Source organism: Coffea arabica, chromosome 3e (genome assembly GCF_036785885.1).
Source record: "Coffea arabica cultivar ET-39 chromosome 3e, Coffea Arabica ET-39 HiFi, whole genome shotgun sequence".
Classification (NCBI taxonomy): Eukaryota; Viridiplantae; Streptophyta; class Magnoliopsida; order Gentianales; family Rubiaceae; genus Coffea; species Coffea arabica.
The window spans coordinates 45544681-45569170 of NC_092315.1; the positions used below are offsets into that span (position 1 = coordinate 45544681).

The following is a 24490-nucleotide window of genomic DNA, read 5'->3' on the forward strand; positions in this document are numbered from 1 at the left end:
CATTTTCCCATCATTATTTAATTCACTTTTTAATTGTTCTTTCAAAAGATAAGTTATCACATTAAGGTGGCGTTTGGTAAAAGGGTTTCGGAATGGAAAATTGAAATAAACCTCATGATTCATATTTGGTTTACTACTATCGGCATTGAAATTTTAGAATGATGTCTAAAAATTTAGCATTCCACCATTCCTTAATAAGTTGGTGGGTTTTGTCCAAAACCCAAGTGTGATTCCCAAATCTTATAATTACATAATATTTAGTATAATTAATATTTATATATATTAAATTTATATATTTATATTTATATTATAATATATATAATATATTATAATTATATATTTTATTATAATATTAGTATATTATACAAATATATAGTATAATTATTTAGTTAAATATAATTATATTTATATAATATATATTATAAATTTATTAATATTATATAATAATATATTTATAATATATATGAATGTATATTATATGTGCATATAATTATAATATATACATGTATATAATGTTAATAAATTATATAATTATAATTATTATTATTATTTTAAATATAATAATAAATACTAATAACTATATTTAATATGTAATATGTATTATATTTATATAAAATATTAGTATAATTAATATTTTTATATATTATATAATTATAATTATATATTTATATTATAACATTTGTATATTTATATTTAATTACATATATAATATTTAATTTAATTAGCTACAAACTTATAATAATAATATTATTAGTTATATGTATTATATAATATATATTAATACATGTAATATAATTGATATTATTAATTATACTAATAATTATACATGTTTAGTAATAGAAATTATTAATTAGTTATACTAAATTTACTAATATATTTAATTAGTAAAAATTTCTTATATCCCATTTACAAAGAACCAACAAATCAAACATCAACTATAATAATGATATACATTCTTGGCACTGAATCAAACAAATGTATTGTAATGATTGATTCCATTCCAAATCCAGGATGAATGCTTTCGAATCCGAATCCGATTTCAACATGCGAACCAAACGCCACCTAAGATGGGTCACTGGCTCCACCAACTGCAAAGACTTCTTTGAGTTTGTTATAAATTAAAACGTGTAATAGGCACGCGCAACTGTGCAAGAAAATGATTGTCATCCAAAACTAATTTTTGCCTCTAAGTATTTCACATGGAAAAATATATAGAATTAGGATTTAGAAAGAAGGAATTGAATTTTTTTTTTTTTTTTTTTGAGATCATCGGCAGAGGAACAGAACCAAAAGAAAGGGGCAACCACCCTCCAGAACTCCGTTCACCTCTCTTCCGGCGATTGCCTTCCCCCTCAGTCCTAAATGAATTAGATTTTGGTCCTCAACAATTAGGATGTGGATAAAATGGTTCTTTTCGTTTCAAGGAAGCAAATTTAGTCCTTGATATTTAGAAAATTAATCAATTTGGTCCTGTTAAATTTCAGGCAAATTATATTGAGTCTACGATCTTTACTATTTTTAACTAATACCAGGCTGCTTTTAAAAGAATGTGGATGCTACGAACACAAAATAGGCTTTAGAGGCATTTACAAGTGATCTAATATTAGGCATTTTATTGTAAAAGAAAATTTCAAGAAATATTTCAGCAAAGTATAATTCTATGCGTCCCTCCCTTGTTACGATACGGTCTTGAACATTGCATTCTTAAAATCTAACGGGTTTTTAAATATGAGTACAAGTTAATTCCAAATTACATCCATTTTGCTGCAAGTATACAGGTTAATTAGTAGTTTAGAGTATAAGTCGGGTCCATCCTATAGGAAGCAAGTTTACAAATAGTAAGACCTTTTTTCCTTTATTATCTAGACTAATAATCAATTAAAACAAGAGAAATTGTAATTACTACTATCTAACTAGTCTTAACTAGATAACATGTAATGTGACAATGGAGAAAATTCACTAAAGTGTGAATTTTGTACCTCAAATCATATCATATTTTCACTACACTAAAGTGTGTGTTGCCTAATGTCATTTCGAGCAACTACCGTTGCATTTTCATGAGAGCAGTTATGCTGTAAATTTCAACAAATCCAGTGGATATATTAGATTATAGGAATGATATCGTTCCCAAAAAAAAAAAAAAGACCTGGGATGTATGATGAAATTCCTTTTTGCCTTATGAATTTCCACAATTGCTAATGAAGGAAATCTAAAATTTCACATATATTAGTTGATTACAAGAATTTGATTGTGCTTTTTGCATACTTAGATCAGATAAAATCCATCGCTTGATGCTTAATCGAACAAGAGTGAGTAGAATGTGTTGCACATAACTTATTCTTGATCTGTCACTTGATTATTTGAATTATTATAAAATTTTAATAATCTTTTAGGATTAACCCTCTTCAATAATATCTCCCAGTCCTGGACAACTAGAATGAGAGATTATGATGCATATCTTTATAAGAGAGTCCATTATTATTTTAGTTTCTTATTGACTCGTACAACAAACAAACTAAAAAGTGCTTAAACCTAAAGCTATCAGTTTTGTTACAATTATATACTTTAAAAGGTTTTTTTAGGCTTTTTTAATGTAAGGATACACTTGTAAAAGTAATAAGATCATGTCCATTTACTTCTCTCAACTCCCAACAACTTGAAGCACTGGTTTGAAAAGTTAAAGAGTTGGAAGAGGGATTTTATCAACATAAGTAGATAACGTGCGAAGAGCTGTGATGACCTGGAGGTTTTCGTCGTCCTCTCACGTGCCGCGCATGTGGGTTGGGAGCGTTGTGTTGTTCGCGCATTGCGCGCTGCTTGTCCTCCGTCAGTATCCCATGTGCCTCCTGCTGCGTTGTCTGCCGCGTTCTCTCTATGTGGCTGTATCTTTTTTTTTTGTCGAAACGATAGGATACTTTCATTATAGTAAGGAAAAAATTTACAAGTGCGAGCAACGGCTCGAGAGAACTTTACAAAAGTGTTCAAAGACACTGAGGAACATTCCTTTCCTCTATGTGGCTGTATCACATGCCCCTTCTTCCCACTGTCTTCTCTCTCTCTCCTCCTTTTGGGCAATGTTGCTCTCTTGCTTATCCGGCTGTTCTGAGCCCTGGGGTAGGATCCTGCTGAGATATCCGGTTCCCTTCTTACCACGCAAGAAGCATCAAGCCTCGAGCTCTCGCGTTCTCTGGGTTGCAGCGGTCCAGACGTTTGGTTCTCCTCCTCTTCCTCCGTGGTGAGTTTTCTTTTTCTTCCTTTTCGGTGACATGCAGTCTTTGCTGTGAGTTTTCTGCATTATCTTTTCTTTAGCATGAAACTGATGTTTTTGCTATTTGTTCTTGTTTCCCTTCTCGAGCCGCACAATGCCCATCAAGCCTCTGTCTCTCGCTTTCTCTGGGTTTCAGTCATCCAAATCGGCTGCCGTCTGTTCGCTTCTCCTCCTCTCCTCCGTAGTAAGTTTTCTTGTTCTTCCTTTATGGTTAGGTTCGTCTTCGCTGTGAGTTTCCCCTATAAATTTTTTTTTTTTGGTTCTTTGGGTCCTCTAGATCTACTATTTTGCTCTCCGGGAGGTTGCAAACTTGCTCTTTCAATGATGTGGTTGTGCTTTTTTTTTTTTCTTGATTTGAGAATAACTTCTTACAAGTGATGTTCAGTTGTGGGTATTTAGAAGACTTGGGTTCTGTTCTGTTTTAGGTACTGGCTACATGTGCAGTTGTGGGGTTTTTTTTAACCATTCTCTTGCCTTTCTCTTTCAATGCTTTTCTCTTTTACTGGTTTGAGAAGCGATTCTTGAGACTTCCTTCTTACAGGCCAAGGAGGTGCCGTCTTCGCCCCTTTTTCCTCCCCGAACGCAGGCCTTCTATTTTTCCTCTCGGGTAAGGTACGATCTTGCCCTTCTTTTTCCTCTCGGTTTGACTATTTCTTCTTGACAGGAGGCTTGGGTGTTCTTGGGGGTTTCTCGACTGATTTTGTTTCCAGAGCTTTCGATCTCACCCAAGATGAATCAGATCAGCTCCTGACGTGCCAAACCGGTGCTTTAATTGTCAAGCTTGTTGAGGGTCAAACGTTGCACGATCCATGCAAAGATGCTGATCACATCGAGATGTTATTCGACTTTGAAAGTGCCAAGCCCAGCATCCACGTCAATCAGGGCGGGTCAATGACCATTGCTACTCCTGAAAATTTTCCTTTTCTGGAGAAAGTGGGACTATGTGCTAATGTCGTGAAGTTGGATCCGTTGTCCGTGTTAACCCCATGTATACCGCTGATGCATCCTTCCAGTTGATTTACTTCGCTAAAGGCAGTGGTGTGATTCGAATTTCGGGTATGACTGGTGGGAAGGCATTGGACGCCCGGGTGCAGAGCGGCCAGTTACTCGTCGTACCTAAATTCTTCTCTGCTGCCAAGGTTGCAGATGGAGATGGATTGGAGTATTTCTCTGTTGTCACATCTTTAGAGTAAGTTTTAGTTTGAAGATTATATACTACTATTGTTCTTCCTTGGACTGTTAAGCAAGAAAGGGTTGAAGATCATGGGCTGAGTGAATCTGGCAGAATTTTTAAACCCATCATTTTTTCTCAGAAAAAGGCAGTAACAATTGGAGATTCTCTTACTTTTTTTTTTGTTGCCTTTTGCAGGCCATCTTTTGTTCAGTTGGCCGGGAAATGTCAGTTTGGAAGGCAATGGCTCCCTCGGTTCTACAAGCTTCTTTCAATGTTATCCGGGGTTCGTGGAACTTTTCAAAAACAAGATTGCCAAGGGTCAAATTATTGTTCCTCCTAAGAATTGAGTTGAGAAATAGGACTTAGCAGCTGCTGGAGCTGGACTACAAAGGCTAAAATAAGATACAGACTGCATCTAGACCATTGCCTTGAGAGGCCACTTAATTTGTCATAATCTGAATTAATTAGTTCTCAAGTTTGAGGTCTATGTTTTATATTATTTCTTGCCAACTTGTTCGCGTCTTTGAGATCCGTGCTTAGTATTATTTCTCGCCCATATTAGTTTTTATCATATGTTTATTTGATAATTTTCCTTTTCTATAGAAGAAAATTCAAACATTAACAAAATTGGAAAGTGTTCTTTGAATTTTTTTCCTCCGCATTGCGATATTTTTTTTTTGTTCCTCCGGTGTCCGGTCTACATGGGTTTGATGCTGGTCTGCACTCCTGACAGCTCCAGTGGTTCCCCCTTACAACCTCGAAAACATGAAAATCATGCCTTTTTTTGCGTTGCTCCTCTTTTGCATCTCTAGAAAACATTTGTCTTTTACTACCACTTTATTTGGAGGTCTTCCAAGGCTGACATTATTGATGCATTAAATCAATATTATGCATTCACACTGTTATCCTTAGGCCCTCAGTGTCTCTGTCTCTGTCTGTTATTGAAGCAAGAAAAGGGTTTGAAAAGAAGCAAAATGACAGGAGTAAGGGGAGAAAGATATTGCCCGAGAGCTCGGATTTCCAACATAAATTTACGTATATATATGCATTCCAAGTGTCCATTATTTGTTCAACCTTCAAAATTACTCTCTTGACCTCTTCTTCCTTTCAAGATCTCCTCTGTCCTCACCTACGAAAAATGATTCTTTGTTAGTACTCCAACTTTTAAGTCTACTTAAATTGGTACCATTCTAATATCTTATCTAAAAAGGGAGAAAAAAAACTTAATTGAGTGAGCTTACTCATACTCTAAAAATGTAGACGCGTGCAAAATTTGAACTATGCTACGTATCTCAACCGATATTAATCTATAAACGAGTTTACCTAGATCTTTCTTAGCATTAATTTCCACATATTTAATTGAACTTATAGATCAAATTACCCAAATACTTAGTTGTTTTTAACCCCTAAATACATAAGCGAAAATCATTGAAGATCAGAGTTTTGCTATGTCTACCATCTTATAATTGATATATGTTAATTATAAAATTGCAGTGAAAGAATTTTGATTCGTTTTGATTCATCAAGTTTTGTGTGCACAAAAAAATTAATGCATTATAAAAATATTTATCAATCATTTGTGTATTTTTTAACTCTTTTTTTGATTTCACATACATCAAATTATAAAAAATTTATTTTAAAAAAATCCCAAATAAACTTTTGGTTTTATAAATTGAGCATAGAGTATGAATATCAGGCCATGCAACATGTTATTCACGGTACCCCACAAGCGCACCAACGACTTTATTTCAAAGTTCAAACTTCAAACGTCTCTCTCCTCTCTCTTTCTTTCTGACTGCATATCCATGCACTGCAGCCTTTCTTCCTTGGTTATCAAATTTTACCGCCTGAGCTGAGCTCTCTCTTGTATCAAGAACAATTGTCCCATGCATCTGTAAATGCCACTCAATGCCCTCAACCTAAGGCCTTTTCTCTTCACTTTTTATGCGGGTTTGTGGGGAGACTTCTAAATCTTTTCCTGTTCTTTCTACTTTTTTATTTCTTTAGGTGCATAAAAGCAGTAACAAGTGTCAAAATTTTGATGAACATTCTTCCCTTTGTCACTTCCTTCATCCACAACTAGAAGTGCAACATATTCACGGTTTGATTCTGATTTATGTCCTTTGTAGTTCGTTCTTGATACCGCATGTTCGTTGATGTTTATGACCAGGTTCGTTGGGGTTTATTTTGTTTCTTTTAATTGCTGAAGAAAGGGGTAATATTAAAGTTTGAGAACAGTACATTTCAGATTCTTGGTGTCTGTTGTGATTTCTTGGATGCCCTTTCTGGGAGCTGATTATCCAGCTTAATTTCTCTGGTGTTATTTGACGAGGTCTAACATGTTCAATGCATGACTCTGTGGATTAAATCTTTGCAAAGTATAGCATGTTTAGTGTCTCCTGTAATCTTCAGATCTTGCTACTCTGATCAATGATTATGCTTTTCAATCTGTTTGAGAAGTGTCTTTGCACTCAATATTGGTAGTAGTAGCCGTTGTTGGTTTTTTTTTTTTTTTTTGTGGTGTTCCCTTCAAGCAGCGGTTTTGTACTTGGTTGTTTGCTATTCGCCATGTGCTTCTTTTACCATTTTTGTGAATTTGTTGTACAAGCTCATCACATGCCAGAGCCCGGAGTGAAAAATCTATAAAATTTTGGCATGAACATTCATACTTCTACATAGTGAAAAATCTTTAATTTTGGTATGAAGACAACATAGACCAGCTTACGCACGACTTTTGATCACATTGATATGCGCATCTTGGTGAGCATACACATTTCTTTTCCTTTTTTCCACCCTCTTGGTCATATCTTATACTTGGTTATGCACAGACCCTTCCGCAATATATAACACCGGGATTACATGAATCCAAAACTCCAACAATCAATCTCGCTAGTGGACACCGAACATATTTTCTTGGAATGACCGCGGCCAAATTTGATCAAAACTGGGCCACATTCGTTGCAGACCATGAATTTCGAAATGGCGAAGTTGTTCTCTTCATGCCCCAATCCAAATCCTGTTTTTCCATCATCATCTTCGATCGGAAAGGGAATAAAAGAATGTATCCATGGCACTATAATTTTAATATTTAGCCTCATGTTCTTTCCGTTTTAAGTTCATTTTGTTTCTTTCTCAGACGTTGAAGGACTATGCTTTAATCAGCTTTATACCGTTGTTTTACACCTTTACTGCTAACTCTGTTTTCCTTGTGCTTCTTTATATTGCCTTTCTTACACTATACGTTCAGTCTCTTCATGCAGCGTTCCTGCTCATGATACTGCGCTGGGCATTAACACTTTTATTCCTACCGCGCAGCGCGCGGTTCTTGCCTCCTAGTTTCTATGAAAACGAGGGTGACGCTTTTGTCACATTTTGACTTGTAATAGTTAAAAAGTAGTATAAAATACAAAAAAGTTTTATGAGAATTATGAAAAGTATTGTCAATGAATGATAATAAAATTATGAAAAATCAAGAAACAATTATAGAAGAGTATATTTTTTTATGGTATTTGGTATTGATACTAGGATATAAAACATGAAAGCATAGTTGTAGGTACCTAAAATGGTTAAATATGATTTGTTAATATTCCTTTATGAAAATGGTGAAATTAAAAGAAACTAATTGGAGTAAAGATGCAATTTGTGAGTGCTTTCTTCTCGGTCTATATGCATGATTCCGGCCTAAAGAAACTAAGTAAATCCTTTCTTTTTCAATTTTTTTTTTGCCCTTTTCGCTCTACTGGGAATGGATGAAAATGCACCTTAAAAAACGCGCCTACCGTGGATGACTATGGAAAAGTTGGAAGCTCCTTTTCAATCCCAGCCAGAGTGCAATTATTGAAATGGCCCAGTGGGGGTTTAGATTTCTGAGCACAGCCTTGGTCAATCCAAACTTATTAGTAACTTGGCTGTGTGACATTACATAGATGTGTGGGTCCGCTCCAAATGGAAATTCTTGATCCAAACTTTTGAAAGCATGGAGCATGTGGGCTGCCACACTCTTCCTCACTTGTATGTGGGGGTCTCGTGTGGTTCACGCGCTATAGTAGTAACCTTTTGACTCATCAGTTTTGCAGCCCTATGCATCACTAGGACTGCAAACGAGTGGAGTCGAATCGAGTTTTGACCTAATCGAATCGAGTTTCGATTAAATTTTACCAAACTCGAACTCGAGCTCGACGAGTCGGCAATTTTCAAGTTCGAGCTCGGCTCGAAGCCGAGCTCGAGGTCGAAAAAATAAAATAATTATTTTATTTTAAAAAAATAAATAAAATAATATTTTTTCTTAATAAATAATAAAATATTAAGAATATATACGTAATTTTACTATGAATATATATATATATATACTCAAACTCGCGAACCGACTCGCGAGCTAACGAACTTAATATTCTGAACTCGAGTTCGAGCTCGATTCGAACCGCTCGCAAGCGACTCGATTCGTTTGCAGCCCTATGCATCACTCAACAAGCTTTCATATGTGAAGAGAGAAAAGACGCGAGTGAAGTGAACCACGAAGGAAAGATCGGAAGCTACCATCATCTATCTTTCTCTCTCTTTCTATTAAAGAAGATGAGGAATAAGAAATACAAGGTGACTGAGAAAGAAAAAAAAAATTTTCTGAAAAAAATAAATAAATTTGGATTTTTATATATCAACAGTATGTAGGTGTCAATATAATATGTCAACCGAACCGAGTAAAAGCAAAGAATCCCAATTAATTTCGAACAGAAAGTACGGAATAAGTAAAGAATGCATTTGCCTGCCTATCACGTGGGTGATGCTTGTCGGGACCTTTTTTTTTCCGTCCTTTTTCATTAATTTTCCTTTTGGACTGGTTTCATCTACTGCTACATTCATCCAACTCTTTCTCACCTTCAAACTTGCAAGTTGCCCCTGTTCCATTCCACACTCTCAAAACTATCCAATTCTCTCTTCTTACTCTCAGTTATCGATCTGACCTGATGGCGGATGCACTGCTTGGTTCCACTGTACAAGTTCTAGTGCAGACGGCAATAGACTTGGCTTCTGAACAAATTGGTCTGTTTCAGGGCTTCAAGAATGATTTTGAGAAGCTGCGGAAAACGTTGACCCAAATCCAAGCTTTCCTTCGTGACGCAGAAGAAAAACATGTGACGGAAAGGTTCGTGAAGCTTTGGCTGGAGATGCTTGAACGCGTAGCTTTCGATGCCAGAAATTTGCTGGATGACTTCAACTATGAAATGAATCGGCGCAGGATTGAGATCCAAAACCAAATGAAGAGGAAGGTATGCTTCTTCTTCCCACTCTCCAATTCCATTGCATTTCGTTTAAAAATGTTCAAAAAAATTCGGCAAATCAATATGGATTTGGAAAGAATCCATAGAGAAGCATTGGCATGTGGACTCCAGCCACGTACTGGAGCTAGAGATTCATCTCATGGTGGAGGATTTAAAAACAGCAGAGAGACTTGCTCTGTTACTGTTGATACGAGTTTTGTTGGAAGAGATAATGATGTTTCAGCAATAGTAACACAATTGACTGCCACGAGTAACAATGAAACTATCTCCGTTCTTCCCATAGTAGGAATGGGCGGGATCGGGAAGACCACCTTGGCTCAAAAGGTTTTTAATGATCCAAAAATTAAAGAACATTTCGTGGAGAGAATGTGGGTATGCGTGTCAGATGCTTTGAATGTCAATAGGCTGTTTCTGTTGATGCTAGAATCATTGAATGAACCAATGCTCGAAGTTGAGAGTAGGGAAGCCTGGGTCGATCGGCTTAAGGAATTATTGGATGGTAAAAAGTATCTACTGGTCTTGGATGATGTTTGGGATAACGGCTTAGAACAATGGAATGATTTTCTTGCATGTTTGAAAGGTACCAGCCAAGCCACGGGGAGCTGGATTCTTGTGACCACTCGCGACCAAGGAGTGGCAAGCATCATGGGAATTTCTTCTCCTCCTTGGTTCTTGGAAGAATTATCAGATGATCAATGTTGGCTCATTATCAAAGAAAATGTATTTGGCGCTCAGGAGGTGCCGAATGGGCTGCAAGATATAGGATTCAAGATTGCGCAAAAATGCCAAGGCATACCATTAGCTGCAAGCGTTCTTGGTAACATGCTGCGCAACAAGGGAATAGATGAATGGCAAGCTTTAGAGGGTGGGATTCAAAGTTCAGGTGGAGATGAAAATATTGCAGTTACTAAAATTTTGAAGTTGAGCTTCGATCATCTTCAACATCCATCTCTTAAAGAGTGTCTTGCATATTGTTCAACTTTTCCCATGGGTTTTCGAATGGAAAGGAATCAACTGATCCAACTTTGGATGGCAGAAGGATTTCTTCATTCAAATCCAAGAAAAAATATGTGTATGGAGGAAGTTGGCAACGAGTATTTTACTATTTTGTTGGATAGTAGCTTGTTTCAAGATGTAGAGAAGGATGATTATGGGAATGTATTGAACTGCCAAATGCATGATCTTGTGTACGATATGGTGCAATCCATTTCCGAAGGTAAAACTTTAAGGTTGGAAGAGACAAGAGAAGCTATTTTTCAAGACAAGCCTTTTCGGTATCTTGCAGTGGAAAGCGGTGGGGAAGAAATACCATTTCCATTGAATGAGAGTTTCAGTTACATAACGACATTAATTTTAGTGGAGAACAAATCAATTAATATTGATGGTTGGATCTCATCTTTGACTTGCTTGCGGGTGCTGAACTTAGCTTCATCATGTGTCAATGAGCTTCCTGAATCAATTAACAAGTTGTCTCATTTAAGGTACCTTGATTCATCAGATACTCCAATCAAAACATTGCCAGAGTCTCTTTGTCAGCTTAACAATTTGCAGACGTTAAGAGTTAGAGATTGCAAATCATTGGCAAAGTTTCCAAAGAATTTCAAAATTTTGATGAATTTGAGACACTTTGACTTTTTCTCTAATCATAAATCAAGGGATCTAACACCTCTTGAGGTCAGCCAATTGCGTTCTCTCCAAACATTGCCATTTTTCAATATTGGTGAAGAGGCGGGCCGACAAATTAGACAACTGAGATATTTAAAGAATCTCAGTGGAAGTCTTGAGATAAGAAATCTTGAATTGGTGAGAAGCAAGGAAGAAGCCGAGTCTGCAAATTTGATTGGGAAGCCAAACATTGATGAGTTGAGATTATTATGGAATGAATTAGATAATTTGAGAGACAACGACAACGAATACAATCAAGTGTTGGATGGTTTGCAACCTCACCAAAATTTGAAAGGTTTGATAATTGAAAGATTTTTTGGTGATCGACTTTCAACATGGATTGAAAAACTTGAGAAATTGGTGAAGTTTGAACTGCGAAATTGTAAAAACTGCAAAGAGTTACCAACTCTTGGACGCATGCCCTTCCTCATATATCTTCACTTGGAAGGACTCGACAACATAACAACCATAGGGCCTTCTTTTTATGGCGAATCAACCGTGCATAGTGGCAGTAGCAGTCAATTGTTTCCGGCACTTGAACATCTCGTTCTAGAAAACATGCTAAGTTTGCGTGAATGGTTGGAAGCATTAGATCATGATGGGACAGTGGTGGTGTTTCCGGTCCTTAACACGATGAGAATTAAAAACTGTCCCAAAATAGCCACTTTTCCACGCCATCTTCCCTGTCTCAAGAACTTGCACATTGAGCACATGAACGATGGATCAGAAATATTGACATGTATTTGCAACAGTTTCGAGACTCTCACTAGTCTTTGCATTGATAATGTGAATGGGCTCACTGAGCTACCAATTGTGTTATTTGAAAACAATCCAAATCTTGCAAATCTCAAGTTAAGGGATTGTCGTGATATGATCCAATTCTTGGATTTTTCGTCTGATGTTGGCTCAACTCAATATTTGGTTGGCCTTGAGTCCTTGGAGGAATTACTTGTTTGCAGGTGCCAATCACTGAAGTCGATTTCAATCCCTAGGGCACACCAGCACCTCACTGCCTTGCGAAAATTAATAATTTTTATGTGCAACGGGTTAACCCATTTGTCCATCCCACAAGTCTGCGAGTCAGCGTGGGATTCCTGTTCTTCACTCTCCTCCGATACTCCTCCTCCTCCTCCTCCTCTTCCTCTTGAGAAATTGGAAATTTGGGGATGCCCCAATCTTATCTCCTTTCCAATGCATTTATCCCGAACACCTTCTCTCTCTTTTCTGGACATACCATACTCTAAGAAATTAAATGACTTGCCCAAGGGGAAGCTTTATTCTCTTACAAGCTTAAGAGAATTGGGAATTGGACCATTCTCAAAAACCCCAGAGCTGCATTCCTTCTTAGATCTCTTTGGTGCTCTCCCACCATCGCACCCCTACTTCCCCTCCCTTTCAAAATTAATTCTGTATGGATGGCCTCATTGGGAATCTCTGCCCGAGCAACTTCAGCACCTCTCTGCCTTGACAGTTCTTGAACTAGACAGTTTTGGAGTAAAATTATTGCCTGATTGGTTTGGGAAGCTTTCGTCACTTGAACGACTCTACCTCTACAATTGTAAAAAGTTAGAGAATTTACCCTCTGACCAAACTATGAGAAGCCTCACCAGACTAACAGAGCTGCAGATTGAAATGTGTCCTCTTCTAACGGAAAGACGCAATTCAGAGAGCAGCAGCAGCAGTAGCACCGACCCCATTTCTAAGTGGTCCAAGATCTCCCACATTCCCAAAATTATAATTAATGGGCAGCGAATCAGAGGCTAATCTCCACTTGAGGCTACTCGGTAATCCTCTGTTCTACTACAAACATTTTTCAATTGATTTTTGCTTCTTTTTTTTAATCTATCTATATTGCTTTCCCCTTAATATTTTTCCTTGGTATTGACAGCGGTAATGTATTGATGATGTCTGTTAATCGAATCTTTGATTGTGCAGCCTACCTTCTGCTGAATAATTGTTGCAAACCTGTCTTTCCTTGGTTCTCTCTGAATTTCTGCTTTCCAGGTAACCTTTCCCTTGTGTGTTTGTGCCTTTTTTTTTTTCCTTTTCCATTTTCACGATATTCATTTGTGATGTACTAACCTTTTGACTTCCTCCGGTACTTGTATCAGCATGCCATTAACACTTCAAAGTTATTCTTCATCGTTTCTCCTTTATTTTTGCACATCCTTCGAGCAGTAAACTGAATTTCCTATGGTTACGTGGAGATTCTAAACTTGACATGATTATCAACGTGATCCTATATCTAGGAGATTGTTAGCCTCTAAAGTAATGAACTTGAAAAAGGTTAATGTTTCAAGTGATAAGGTTAACACCAGGTTGGGCTTTTTATGGATCTGGTAAATCAACTCTCTAACCTAATTCAGGATCCCAGGGCAATCAACCTGTTAATTGGTGGAAGTACTGTAGCTTTATTTCTTTTGCCATTTCTGCTTTATTTATTTTTTCATGATTATCAACATGATCCCATATGGTTCTGGTAAATCAACTCTCTAAACTTCTTTCACGATCTTAGGGCAATTAACTTATTAATCGCTGGAAGTAGTGTAGCTTTATTTCTTTTGCAATTTTTTCTATAGCAACAAATGCTACAAAAGCCCCATCTTTCACTGCATTGGAAAATTGTAATGACTATTTTGTTTGTCTGGCAAAGTATTTGATAACCATCTTTTTTTATGTGTCTGTTTTTATCTTTTATTTTTTCAATGTTTGAGCTTTTCTTTATATGGTTACATAAATATTGGGACGAAAGTCTTCAGCTACCATAGTTTCCTCTTATATGATGACACAGATAAATATACCTACACATTCTTGGACTTGCAAAAAAGAGGGGCTGTATGCTTGGTGAGGGCTTATTTACTTCAAATGGATCCAGCAGGGCTCTCTCCAAGGGTGCTTATTCTCCTTCATTATATGGAGAAGGTTTAGGTACAATTCAGGATGACTTTTAACGCTTTTCCCTTTGCTATATTCAATTGTTGTGCAGTTTTGATCTGATGGCATCTTTTCTTGTATTGTAGGCAATGCTATTTCTAGTTTGAGAGTGTAGAATGGACCATTGGTAAAAACCCATGGTATAATATTAAAGAATGAGGGTGTAAGCTCTCCAAGATGCTGCAACAAAGATTACTCTGGCTGGCTACTGGGATTCTCATGCAGGAGGTAAACTCTTGATTCTGATGAAAATTTTGTGATTCCAAAAAGTTCATCTGACTTCGAAGATAATTTAACTTATGAGGATCTGGATAATCAAATTCTCAAACATCAGGATTACTTCTTTTAAACCCCCCCCCCCCCCCCACCCCCAAAACGAAAAAAAAAGGCACCACTTTTTGTATTCCCCTTTGGCAACTTTGGTTATTAGTCCCTTATATATCAAGAAATACTGATGCTTGTCCGATGGTTGAATAGTGAATGCCATTCTGCTCTGTCATACAGCTGTTTGATGGCTAGAAATTGGATGAATGGTCGGAAGAGATGTTCTCAAATTTTCCGATGTATGAAAAGCTATGAGCTTAAGCTGTTCTCTCAAGCTGGTGATGGGGCGGACGCTCTCATTCAGGGCTATCAGATGGCTGATGGAAAACATGCCATGGTTAGTACTCTCCCTTTGTGCATCTCAATGTTGCATAAAGTTCTCCAGCTGATTATGAGATATTTGTCATTTTGAGTCCTTGAAATGACTAGGTAATGGAACTGTGGAGAATATCAATTTTTTGCACAGGAGAGGAGAAGTTTGATGCATATACATCGAAATCTTATGGATAAAATTCAAGCAGGAAGTGAATTTCTGAGATGAGGGTGAATTTCTGATATGTTAGTAGTAGAACCCATGTGGATGGCAGTCTCCTGGTGAAACGGTGTGTTTATGCCTTATAGGGGGAACCTTTCATGAAAAATCTTGGTGAGTTGTTTTTGCTCTGCAAGAATCTCAAGTATGTTGACAGGGGTCGAGCCTGTGCAATAATAAATACCTGCTCAAACAAAATATAATTTCTGTAGATAGTGATAAGCAGGGTCGAATCCACAGGGACTGGGGATAATTCGTTTCTTCTAGAGTTCAAAGTATGGGGGGATTTTTGGATTAAATGCTAACTAAATAAATTAAATGCAGAAAATAAATAAAAGAAATAATTAAGAGAAACTCTAGCCAAGGGTACACTTCAAAAATGGTTCATGCACTGATCATCGATGCAAAAATAATTCCAACCTTTACTAATAGATTGGTTCTAGTTGTCTCGCACGCGCTAAACAACCAACCCTTCCTTAATTTATCGATAGCTAAGGTACGACCGTTAGCTATTTCTCTAACCCAAAAACAACCCTAGGTACGACCGTAGGATTCAATTTCTAGGTTGCATTAATAATTAGAAAGGCCCAATCCTAACTAACAAACACGCTACGAGGGTTTATTTAAGCCAGATCAAATATTCCCCTGACACAAATCCAATTATGCCAGTTGCTACTGGGATAGAGATAACGAACAATTACGGATTCAATTACCCCTATATAGCAAAACAGCCTATGTGAATAATTAATTATTGCGCACTAACCAATCATACACAAAAGCTATAACAATTAAAAGCAGGAAACATATGAATACCAATAAATGGAGGAAACAATTAAAATAAATTCGATCTCACAATAATTGTTGAACCAAGTCTTCAGTTGTCCCTTGACTAGAAATAAGAGGTTAGTTCTCCATTAATGGAGAACAACCATGCGAAAGAGCTAAGAAAAGAAAACTAAAACTATGCTAAAAACCTAAACTAAAAAACTATTCAATCCCCCACCTTCTGCACGTTTCTCCCTTTTTAAAGCCAAAAGAAAGTCTAATGCTTTCCGCCTTTTTCGTGGTCCCCGCACGAATTGAGAGTTAAAGTCCAAGAAGGAAACTCTTCCACAAGGTGGGGCCCATCCGAATTGCTTCTTGATTTTAAGCCTCTGTACGTTCCTAATGACTAAGGCTTCTTATCTCGCTGGTCCCACCAAAATTGAGAGTCCAAATGCTCCAAAGAAGGTCCTGCGCCATTCCTTGTATCTTGTTTACTCTTGGTAGGACTCCTAGTCAGCAAAAAGGTAAATGGAAATCCGGTCCTTCTTAGCAATGTGGGCCAAGTCTGTGGAGTATTTAGAAGTCTCCATATTCTCCAAAAAGTACCTCCTTTTTTGTAGTTTTCTGCTCTATTCCCTGAAATTGAGTCCAATACCAAATATAAGTAAATATTAATAATTAAAACAATATTTGGCAAGGATAAAGGGGAAAATTAGCAATAAAATAACCAACAATTAACACCCTATCAATTCCCCCCACACCTAAATCATGCTTGTCCTCAAGCATAAGAACAGCAATTGAACACCAAAATTTGACTATGGCTATTGCTCTAACTATCATATTGCCAAGATACCCAGAAAAACATATATCAAGCATCACAGTTAAGATCCAAGAAAAACCACTCCGGTTAGTTTCTCAACCACCAACTCCTCCAATTTAAAGCAAACTAATCTAAGAAAAAGGAATGGTTGCTCACATTTATCAGTAAATGGTCCAACTATTAACCAAAATCTCAACATTAAGTCCATAATTCGGCAAGCTGACTTTTATTACACACTAACACAACCTTCCCTTTTTTCACTTTTTTTTTTTTTTTTTTTTTTGGAACAAAAGACTTAGTCGCTAGCCATTTGAGCTTTTTGACGCGAACTCCAACATTGGCCAGATGAAGGAGCCCGGTTACTCAGCTTCTATCGCCACGTGACCACGTACTCATAGCAATTACTACTTTTTGACGCGAGAATCAACACTTTTAGGTGAAAATCCCCGGTTACTCAGTAGTAACTACTAGCGGAGTACTGTCAACTCTTATTTATAACCAAATAACACAATATCTAAAAACAACACATGAATAACAGAAGCCAGCCTCAAATTTCCAAACATGAAGAACTAGAATTAATAATTGGACCAATTCACAAGAAAAATGCCAATAATCATTCCCTATACCTAGAAAAGTTAACTAAAAATTAGAAAAGTCAAGTAATTATTGATATTCACCAAAAAGATGTTCCTGAACTCAACCACCTTAACTCAATACCTTTTTATCAATAAACTTGGCAATAGCAGAATTAGAAACAACAATCCAACATCAAACTTGGTATTCAAATAAGAACTGACCACTAGAAAGAAAAAGAAAATAAAATAAATGAGAGATAGGCAAAAACTAACTAAAAATAAAGGACAAGCCCCTAGAAACTACAAACAAAAAAAATACTAGCATCCCAACTGATCTCCCCCCCACACCTAAATGACACATTGCCCTCAATGTGATAATGTAAAAGCAGAAGGAAGGAGAGGGGCAACGGTACTTCCCTGAAGTCATCAAAATAGGGGCGGTTTAGGTGGAAATACGCGGCCAGGTTCTTAGGGATTGGAGCCACCTGGTTGGCGATATGCATTACTCGCTCATCCACTGGGCATCAGCGGCCATCGGTGGGAGAGGCCACTTTTCAATGTAGTCCCAACAATACAGCAATTTCAATCAATACTCACTGGTGGCCCCAGTTGGGTCAAATGCAGGAACAATGTAGTCCAAACTCGCAACAAATGCTCTAAAGATTTAGCAATTGAAATCAATAGGTAAAATACTCCCAGCAAGTCAATTAGACGCCACCAACAGCAATAAGCAATGGAAGTGGCACAGTAGCCTTCCAATTCAATCAAACAAATGAAGAAAATACCCAACCAAAGGCACTTCAAGGGACGCAAGACAGAAATCAACAAAGTAGAACTCAAGTGATACCAAAAATAACCTCGACAAAGCAGTGAATTCAACCAATTTGAATACGTAGAATACGGTCAGAAATGCCTCCCAAAGATCAACAGAGAGCGACAAAACTTGTCCACCCAAAATCTGTCCAAATGGCTCCAATTGGATAAGAAATTACACAACTCAACCAACCGAAATTAGCAAATGAGCCAAGAAACCGTCAAAACCAGCAATAGTAGTTCAAATTTTGGACTACAACTAAATCAAAATGTTTGGCAGTTTTCGATCAAGTAGCCCACCAACTAGAACCAAGTGGCAACAAATGTAGTTATAATACCCCAACCAGTACCACTGGTGCATCCCTCAGATAATGAAGCAACATAAACGGCCACCCCAATCAAGAAAATGGAAACTTCAGGCACCTAAGGACTAGGCGAAAATCTCAACAAAGCAGCTATTACAAACAATAAGCAATGGTGGTCCGAATATTAGTCAATGCAGAAATCATGCAACTCAAAATCTCGGCAAGTGCTCCAATGAGCTTAGCAATTGAAATCACAAAACTGAATACTCCCCAAACAAGGTACTTAGAGTCAACCAATGGCAATACTAATTCAACAAACCAATCCAGAAAATTACTCAACTAAAGGTGCAATAGAGGTCTCAAGCAGCCAAAACCCCCAAATAATGCCCAACAATTCGATCAATACCAGAAAATCACCCCAAACAATGTAACAGTTAAACTCCACGGGCTAGGGACGTCCAACCAGTTTTACTCGAACCAACTAGGAGCAGTGCGAGTGACTAAACAACGCAACAAATTTCAGCAATTGGACACAAACCCACCCAAAATCTCAACAACTGTCTCCAATTGGACAGTTAAATACCCAGTTAAACCCACCAAAATTAGCAAATGACCCAAGAAACCAGCAATTCCAGCAACTAATGGTAAGAATCGAGAGACAGTTCAGGCACCAAAACTCAAGAATCGAATAGGCAGTCCAGCACAGAGGATTAAGAACTGGAAAGCAACACTGCAACCAGTACCACTGGTGCACAGACAGGAAAGAATTAAATTCAATGGCAGTAACACAACCGCAAGAACTTAAACTTTAAAATTAATCAACCAGTACCACTGGTGAGTCACAGGGAAAAATTAATCAACCGGCCAAAAATTCAAATAATAGCAGAAAATATCCCCACTATGTCAGCAATTAAACCCAACTCTGTTCAAAATTTACCCTAGAAAATGCCCAAATTATCACCTTCGTCTATCCATCAAGAAATTCAACCACAACTTTCAGAGAGTGAAACTAATTTGGGGAAGAATTCAATACCTCCACCTGTCAAAGAAATTTGACAGGTGGCTTGTGCTGTGTGGACTGGCGGTGGAGCTTGGAGGTGCAGAGGTGGAGCTGGCTGGAGGGCGGCGCGGGTTGAAGCTGGGGCGCGACGGAGGAGGTGCACGTGAGGCGGATGAGCTGGGGTTGAGGTGACGTGCGGCAGAGAGAGGGAGAAATCGGCGGGGCTCGTGGGCTGTCGCGATGGCAGCGGCGGAGTGGCGAGCCGAGGCGGCGGCTTCTCGCGCAGGTGAAGGGCTGAAGAGCTGGTGGTGAGGCGCAGCTGGTCAGTGAAGAGAGGCGCAGCGAGCTCCTGGTGGCGGTGGAGGCGCGCGAGCTCAGGAGGAGCTGCGCGTGATGGGGAAGGGAGCCGCGGCGTGCGGCGGACGAAGCTGGAGGAGGCGCACGGTGATGGAGCAGGCCGTGGGTGGGGTGCGGCGAGCTAAGCTGAGGGGGCGGCGCTCCTGGAAGGTGAGAGTGGAGGAGAGACGCGGCTTGGCCGCGAGCTGATGGCGTGCGATCTGATGGCATGGAGCATGGAGGCTGCGGCTGAAGTAGAAAAGGACAGGGGGAAAGGGAAAACAGCGGGGAAGAAGAAAGAAAGAAAAAGAAGAAAGAAAGAAAGAAAAGAAAAGAAAGAAGAAAAGAAGAAAAAGAAAATAAAATGTTTTTTTTTTTTTAACTAGTCTTACCGAAATTCTCCAAAAATTGAAATTGCTTTTGTAAAAAAAAAAAAAAAAATTTCTCTTTTTTTTTTTTTTAGAATAAGGAGCCTCTGGCCTAGGCGTGGGCACGCCTAACTGCCATAGAGCCCGCAGAACCTGATCGAAAATTTCCTCCGTCAGGCGTGACCATCTGGCGTGGGCACGTCTAACTACTATGGAGTTCGCAGAACCTGAGCGAAAATTCCTTTTCTTCAGGCGTGACCACCTGGCGTGGGCACGCCTAACCGCTAATTCCCTGCCACCAAACATCAAACCATTAATTGACACTAACACTTAACTAAAACTTAAAAAATGCACGAAAACTAAAACAAATAGTCTTGGGTTGCCTCCCAAGTAGCGCCCTTCTTTAATGTCTTTGGCTAGACATTTTCATGTGTATTCATGGAGGATAAAATCTTGTGGCTCGTTTCAGTGCTTCATCTTCTATGTAATCCTGATAGCCCTCGTAAATAGAGTAATTCTTGGGCACACGAGCTACGGGCTTCCATGGACTAGTAAATGGCACCAAACAAACAAGTGATGATCTTAAATCTTCATTCACTCCTCCATCACAAGCACTTGCTGGTTTGAGATATTTTGCCATCGTGACTCTTAAATTGTTCCTGTCATGAAACTCAAAATTTTCTGGTATAATAAAATCAATCTCACTAACAGGAATTAAAAAATAAGAGTCAGGAAAATATTCATTAAGGAATGGAGGAGATGTCACCGCATTTGGAGATTGTTCACTGGATTCATTCACTTGAACCATTTGATGTTGGGGTCCCAATTCTTGTGCTTCAACTTTCTTTTCATCTGCATCTTTAGATTCTTCTTCTTGAGACCCTTGCAGTACCATGTCATTTGTCAGAATAATTGCACTCTCATCTTGCTCATGGTCGATAATAGTCGGTGAGGGCAATTCTTCATAAACTGGAGAAATCAATTTGCTTATTTTAGATGCCCATTCACGCTTTCCTTCTTTCATCTCTTCACTCATCTTTTGTGTCTCCTGTTGAAGTTGATGTACCTCCTGTTGAATTTGATATGTCTCCTGTTGAATTAGATATGTGTTAGTAGCTAGTGATTCAACTATTTCTTCAAGAGACATACCTGACATGTATGACGGTTCTTGAGACTCTAGCTGTTGAAAATCTAGTGGCCCTGTTGTATAATTATAACTGGAGTTATCCCACCATCCTTGATCATACCCGTTTGGATTAGGGTTATACCACGTTTGAGACCATGGTGAAAAATCTCCATAATTATTGAGTGGGACACTCAGATTATCCTGATATTCGGGGCACATACCGGTCGAATGATCCCTGGCATAACAAATTTCACAGGTTGCAGCAGCCATTCTTTCTCTAATAGAGTTTACTGCCTCTGAATATGCAAACTTAGCAAAAAAACTAGTCTCATCGCCTTCCCCGGAAACAAAATCCAGTCTATCACCAAAATACGGAGTGTTAGAAGCCATAAACTATAATAAAAAAAAAATAAGAGAAAAATAAATAAAAAAAATAAGAAATAAAAACAAGGTGAACTCGAAAAGAAACAAATTAATCTGGCACCAGTCCCTGGCAACGGCGCCAAAAATTGACAGGGGTCGAGCCTGTGCAATAATAAATACCTGCTCAAACAAAATATAATTTCTGTAGATAGTGATAAGCAGGGTCGAATCCACAGGGACTGGGGATAATTCGTTTCTTCTAGAGTTCAAAGTATGGGGGGATTTTTGGATTAAATGCTAACTAAATAAATTAAATGCAGAAAATAAATAAAAGAAATAATTAAGAGAAACTCTAGCCAAGGGTACACTTCAGAAATGGTTCATGCACTGATCATCGATGCAAAAATAATTCCAACCTTTACTAATAGATTGGTTCTAGTTGTCTCGCACGCGCTAAACAACCAACCCTTCCTTAATTTATCGATAGCTAAGGTACGACCGTTAGCTATTTCTCTAACCCAAAAACAACCCTAGGTACGACCGTAGGATTCAATTTCTAGGTTGCATTAATAATTAGAAAGGCCCAATCCTAACTAACAAACACGCTACGAGGGTTTATTTAAGCCAGATCAAATATTCCCCTGACACAAATCCAATTATGCCAGTTGCTACTGGGATAGAGATAACGAACAATTACGGATTCAATTACCCCTATATAGCAAAACAGCCTATGTGAATAATTAATTATTGCGCACTAACCAATCATACACAAAAGCTATAACAATTAAAAGCAGGAAACATATGAATACCAATAAATGGAGGAAACAATTAAAATAAATTCGATCTCACAATAATTGTTGAACCAAGTCTTCAGTTGTCCCTTGACTAGAAATAAGAGGTTAGTTCTCCATTAATGGAGAACAACCATGCGAAAGAGCTAAGAAAAGAAAACTAAAACTATGCTAAAAACCTAAACTAAAAAACTATTCAATCCCCCACCTTCTGCACGTTTCTCCCTTTTTAAAGCCAAAAGAAAGTCTAATGCTTTCCGCCTTTTTCGTGGTCCCCGCACGAATTGAGAGTTAAAGTCCAAGAAGGAAACTCTTCCACAAGGTGGGGCCCATCCGAATTGCTTCTTGATTTTAAGCCTCTGTACGTTCCTAATGACTAAGGCTTCTTATCTCGCTGGTCCCACCAAAATTGAGAGTCCAAATGCTCCAAAGAAGGTCCTGCGCCATTCCTTGTATCTTGTTTACTCTTGGTAGGACTCCTAGTCAGCAAAAAGGTAAATGGAAATCCGGTCCTTCTTAGCAATGTGGGCCAAGTCTGTGGAGTATTTAGAAGTCTCCATATTCTCCAAAAAGTACCTCCTTTTTTGTAGTTTTCTGCTCTATTCCCTGAAATTGAGTCCAATACCAAATATAAGTAAATATTAATAATTAAAACAATATTTGGCAAGGATAAAGGGGAAAATTAGCAATAAAATAACCAACAATTAACACCCTATCATATGTTGAATAGGCAAAGTCAAATACCTTTTGTAAAACATAATGAAATTAAAAAAGAAAATATAAATAAATATATAAAACAAGAAGATATGAACCACCTCAAAATATTATGGTATAGAATATGAGGCTGACAGTGAGAGCTTTCCAAGAAGCTACATCAAAGATGATTCTGGCTTGCTACAGGGATGCTCATGCTTGATTCAAGAAGATATAGCTAATTTTCATCACTTCTGCTGATTTCTTTGTCCTTTCTTCAAACTTTCATAATTGATAAAATCAGCAAGGTCTTCGTTAGTTGCCATTTATTCTAAACTTGCCTAAAGTTGTGAGCTCTTCACTCAATCTTTACTAGGTAAAGTACAGAGCTATGGATAAGCCAACATATGGGATAGCTATTCGTTGGATTTTTAAGTCATGGTATGTCCTGCCTCTCATAGTCATGGATATACTTCCTGGATCTACTATTTCCATTTTCTGGAGTTTGTTTAATATTGCGCTTAAACTAGTGTCCATCAAATTGCCTTATAGCCTGTTAGAAACTGAATTTGTCTCCATTCAGATGACAAATGCTGCGAATGAGGCTTGGCAGCCCCTCAACAGAGATATAGCCAGGTCAAAGTGAGAAGCTTTCACTTGTTGAAGGATTTGAAGTTGGAATATGCCAAAAACTTGAGCAGTAACCTCCCCGCCAATCAAATACAAGCCTCCCTATGGAATGTGTATCTTTTGATCTTTTGACTCTGAGTGGTGCAAGATTTCTCACTTTGAGATTGATCATAGTGTATGGAAACTCTAGTCTACACCTGTATTTATGATTTCTTTCAATTCTGTATGTTTAATTATGCTGTCTCCAATTCAATGAATTATTCTTATGATGATATACCTTTTCTGTGACATTCTGCTGAAGAGTACATTGTTATTAGATGTAAAAGTGGACGAGTATTACAACATCACACATTGTAAACCGTATGATCTTGCAGAATCTATTTTAAGTGGATAATCTGGTGTCAAAAGAATTTATGAGATTTGTTGTTTTGCATATTAATCATTTACAGAAATGCCATGTACGATTAGAAATGTCAATACAAGACGTGTACAAAAAATTTGCTTTTGGAGACCAGTGCTCTTCATGCTATGGTCACCTGCAAGTTTTTTGCGTGTTTTTATTTTAACATGGGCAGGTATTTTGCAATGCAGTTGCCAACCTAAATTAGCAGGCTGATAGATATGCATTATATTGGATCTATCTAGTACTGGAATCACAATTTTCGCAATCTCTATTTTCAAGCTTTACAACTAAGAGACTTTGAGAATTAAGCTTCGAGATCAATTTGA

General features: G+C 37.8%; 1 protein-coding gene and 1 long non-coding RNA gene across 10 annotated transcripts; both read left to right on the forward strand.

Annotated features, from left to right (window-relative positions):
* Positions 1-2939: 2939 nt before the first annotated feature.
* LOC113736923 (uncharacterized) lies at positions 2940-4964 on the forward strand. Its single transcript, XR_003459858.2, has 4 exons — positions 2940-3235; positions 3356-3452; positions 3810-4457; positions 4638-4964. It is a non-coding gene; the product is annotated as an uncharacterized lncRNA (long non-coding RNA).
* A 4275-nt stretch (positions 4965-9239) lies between these two features.
* Positions 9240-24049, forward strand: LOC113736924 (putative disease resistance protein RGA4). Of its 9 annotated transcripts, XM_027264140.2 has the most exons (7): positions 9240-13170; positions 13322-13390; positions 14178-14314; positions 14407-14548; positions 14825-15290; positions 23508-23572; positions 23715-24049. In XM_027264140.2, exon 1 carries the CDS (start codon positions 9407-9409, stop codon positions 13148-13150), a length of 3744 nt encoding a protein of 1247 aa, XP_027119941.1. In that variant the 5' UTR covers positions 9240-9406; the 3' UTR covers positions 13151-13170; positions 13322-13390; positions 14178-14314; positions 14407-14548; positions 14825-15290; positions 23508-23572; positions 23715-24049. The 9 variants fall into 9 exon arrangements, with proteins under 9 accessions (XP_027119941.1, XP_027119942.1, XP_071939647.1 ...); XM_027264141.2 differs by lacking the exon at positions 23508-23572; XM_072083546.1 differs by lacking the exon at positions 23508-23572 and having other exon boundaries at positions 14825-14981.
* Positions 24050-24490: the final 441 nt, after the last annotated feature.

What these genes read in the sequence shown, in the direction of transcription:
- LOC113736924 (XM_027264140.2), top strand. Translation starts at nt 9,407, where the DNA reads ATGGCGGATGCACTGCTTGGTTCCACTGTACAAGTTCTAGTGCAGACG.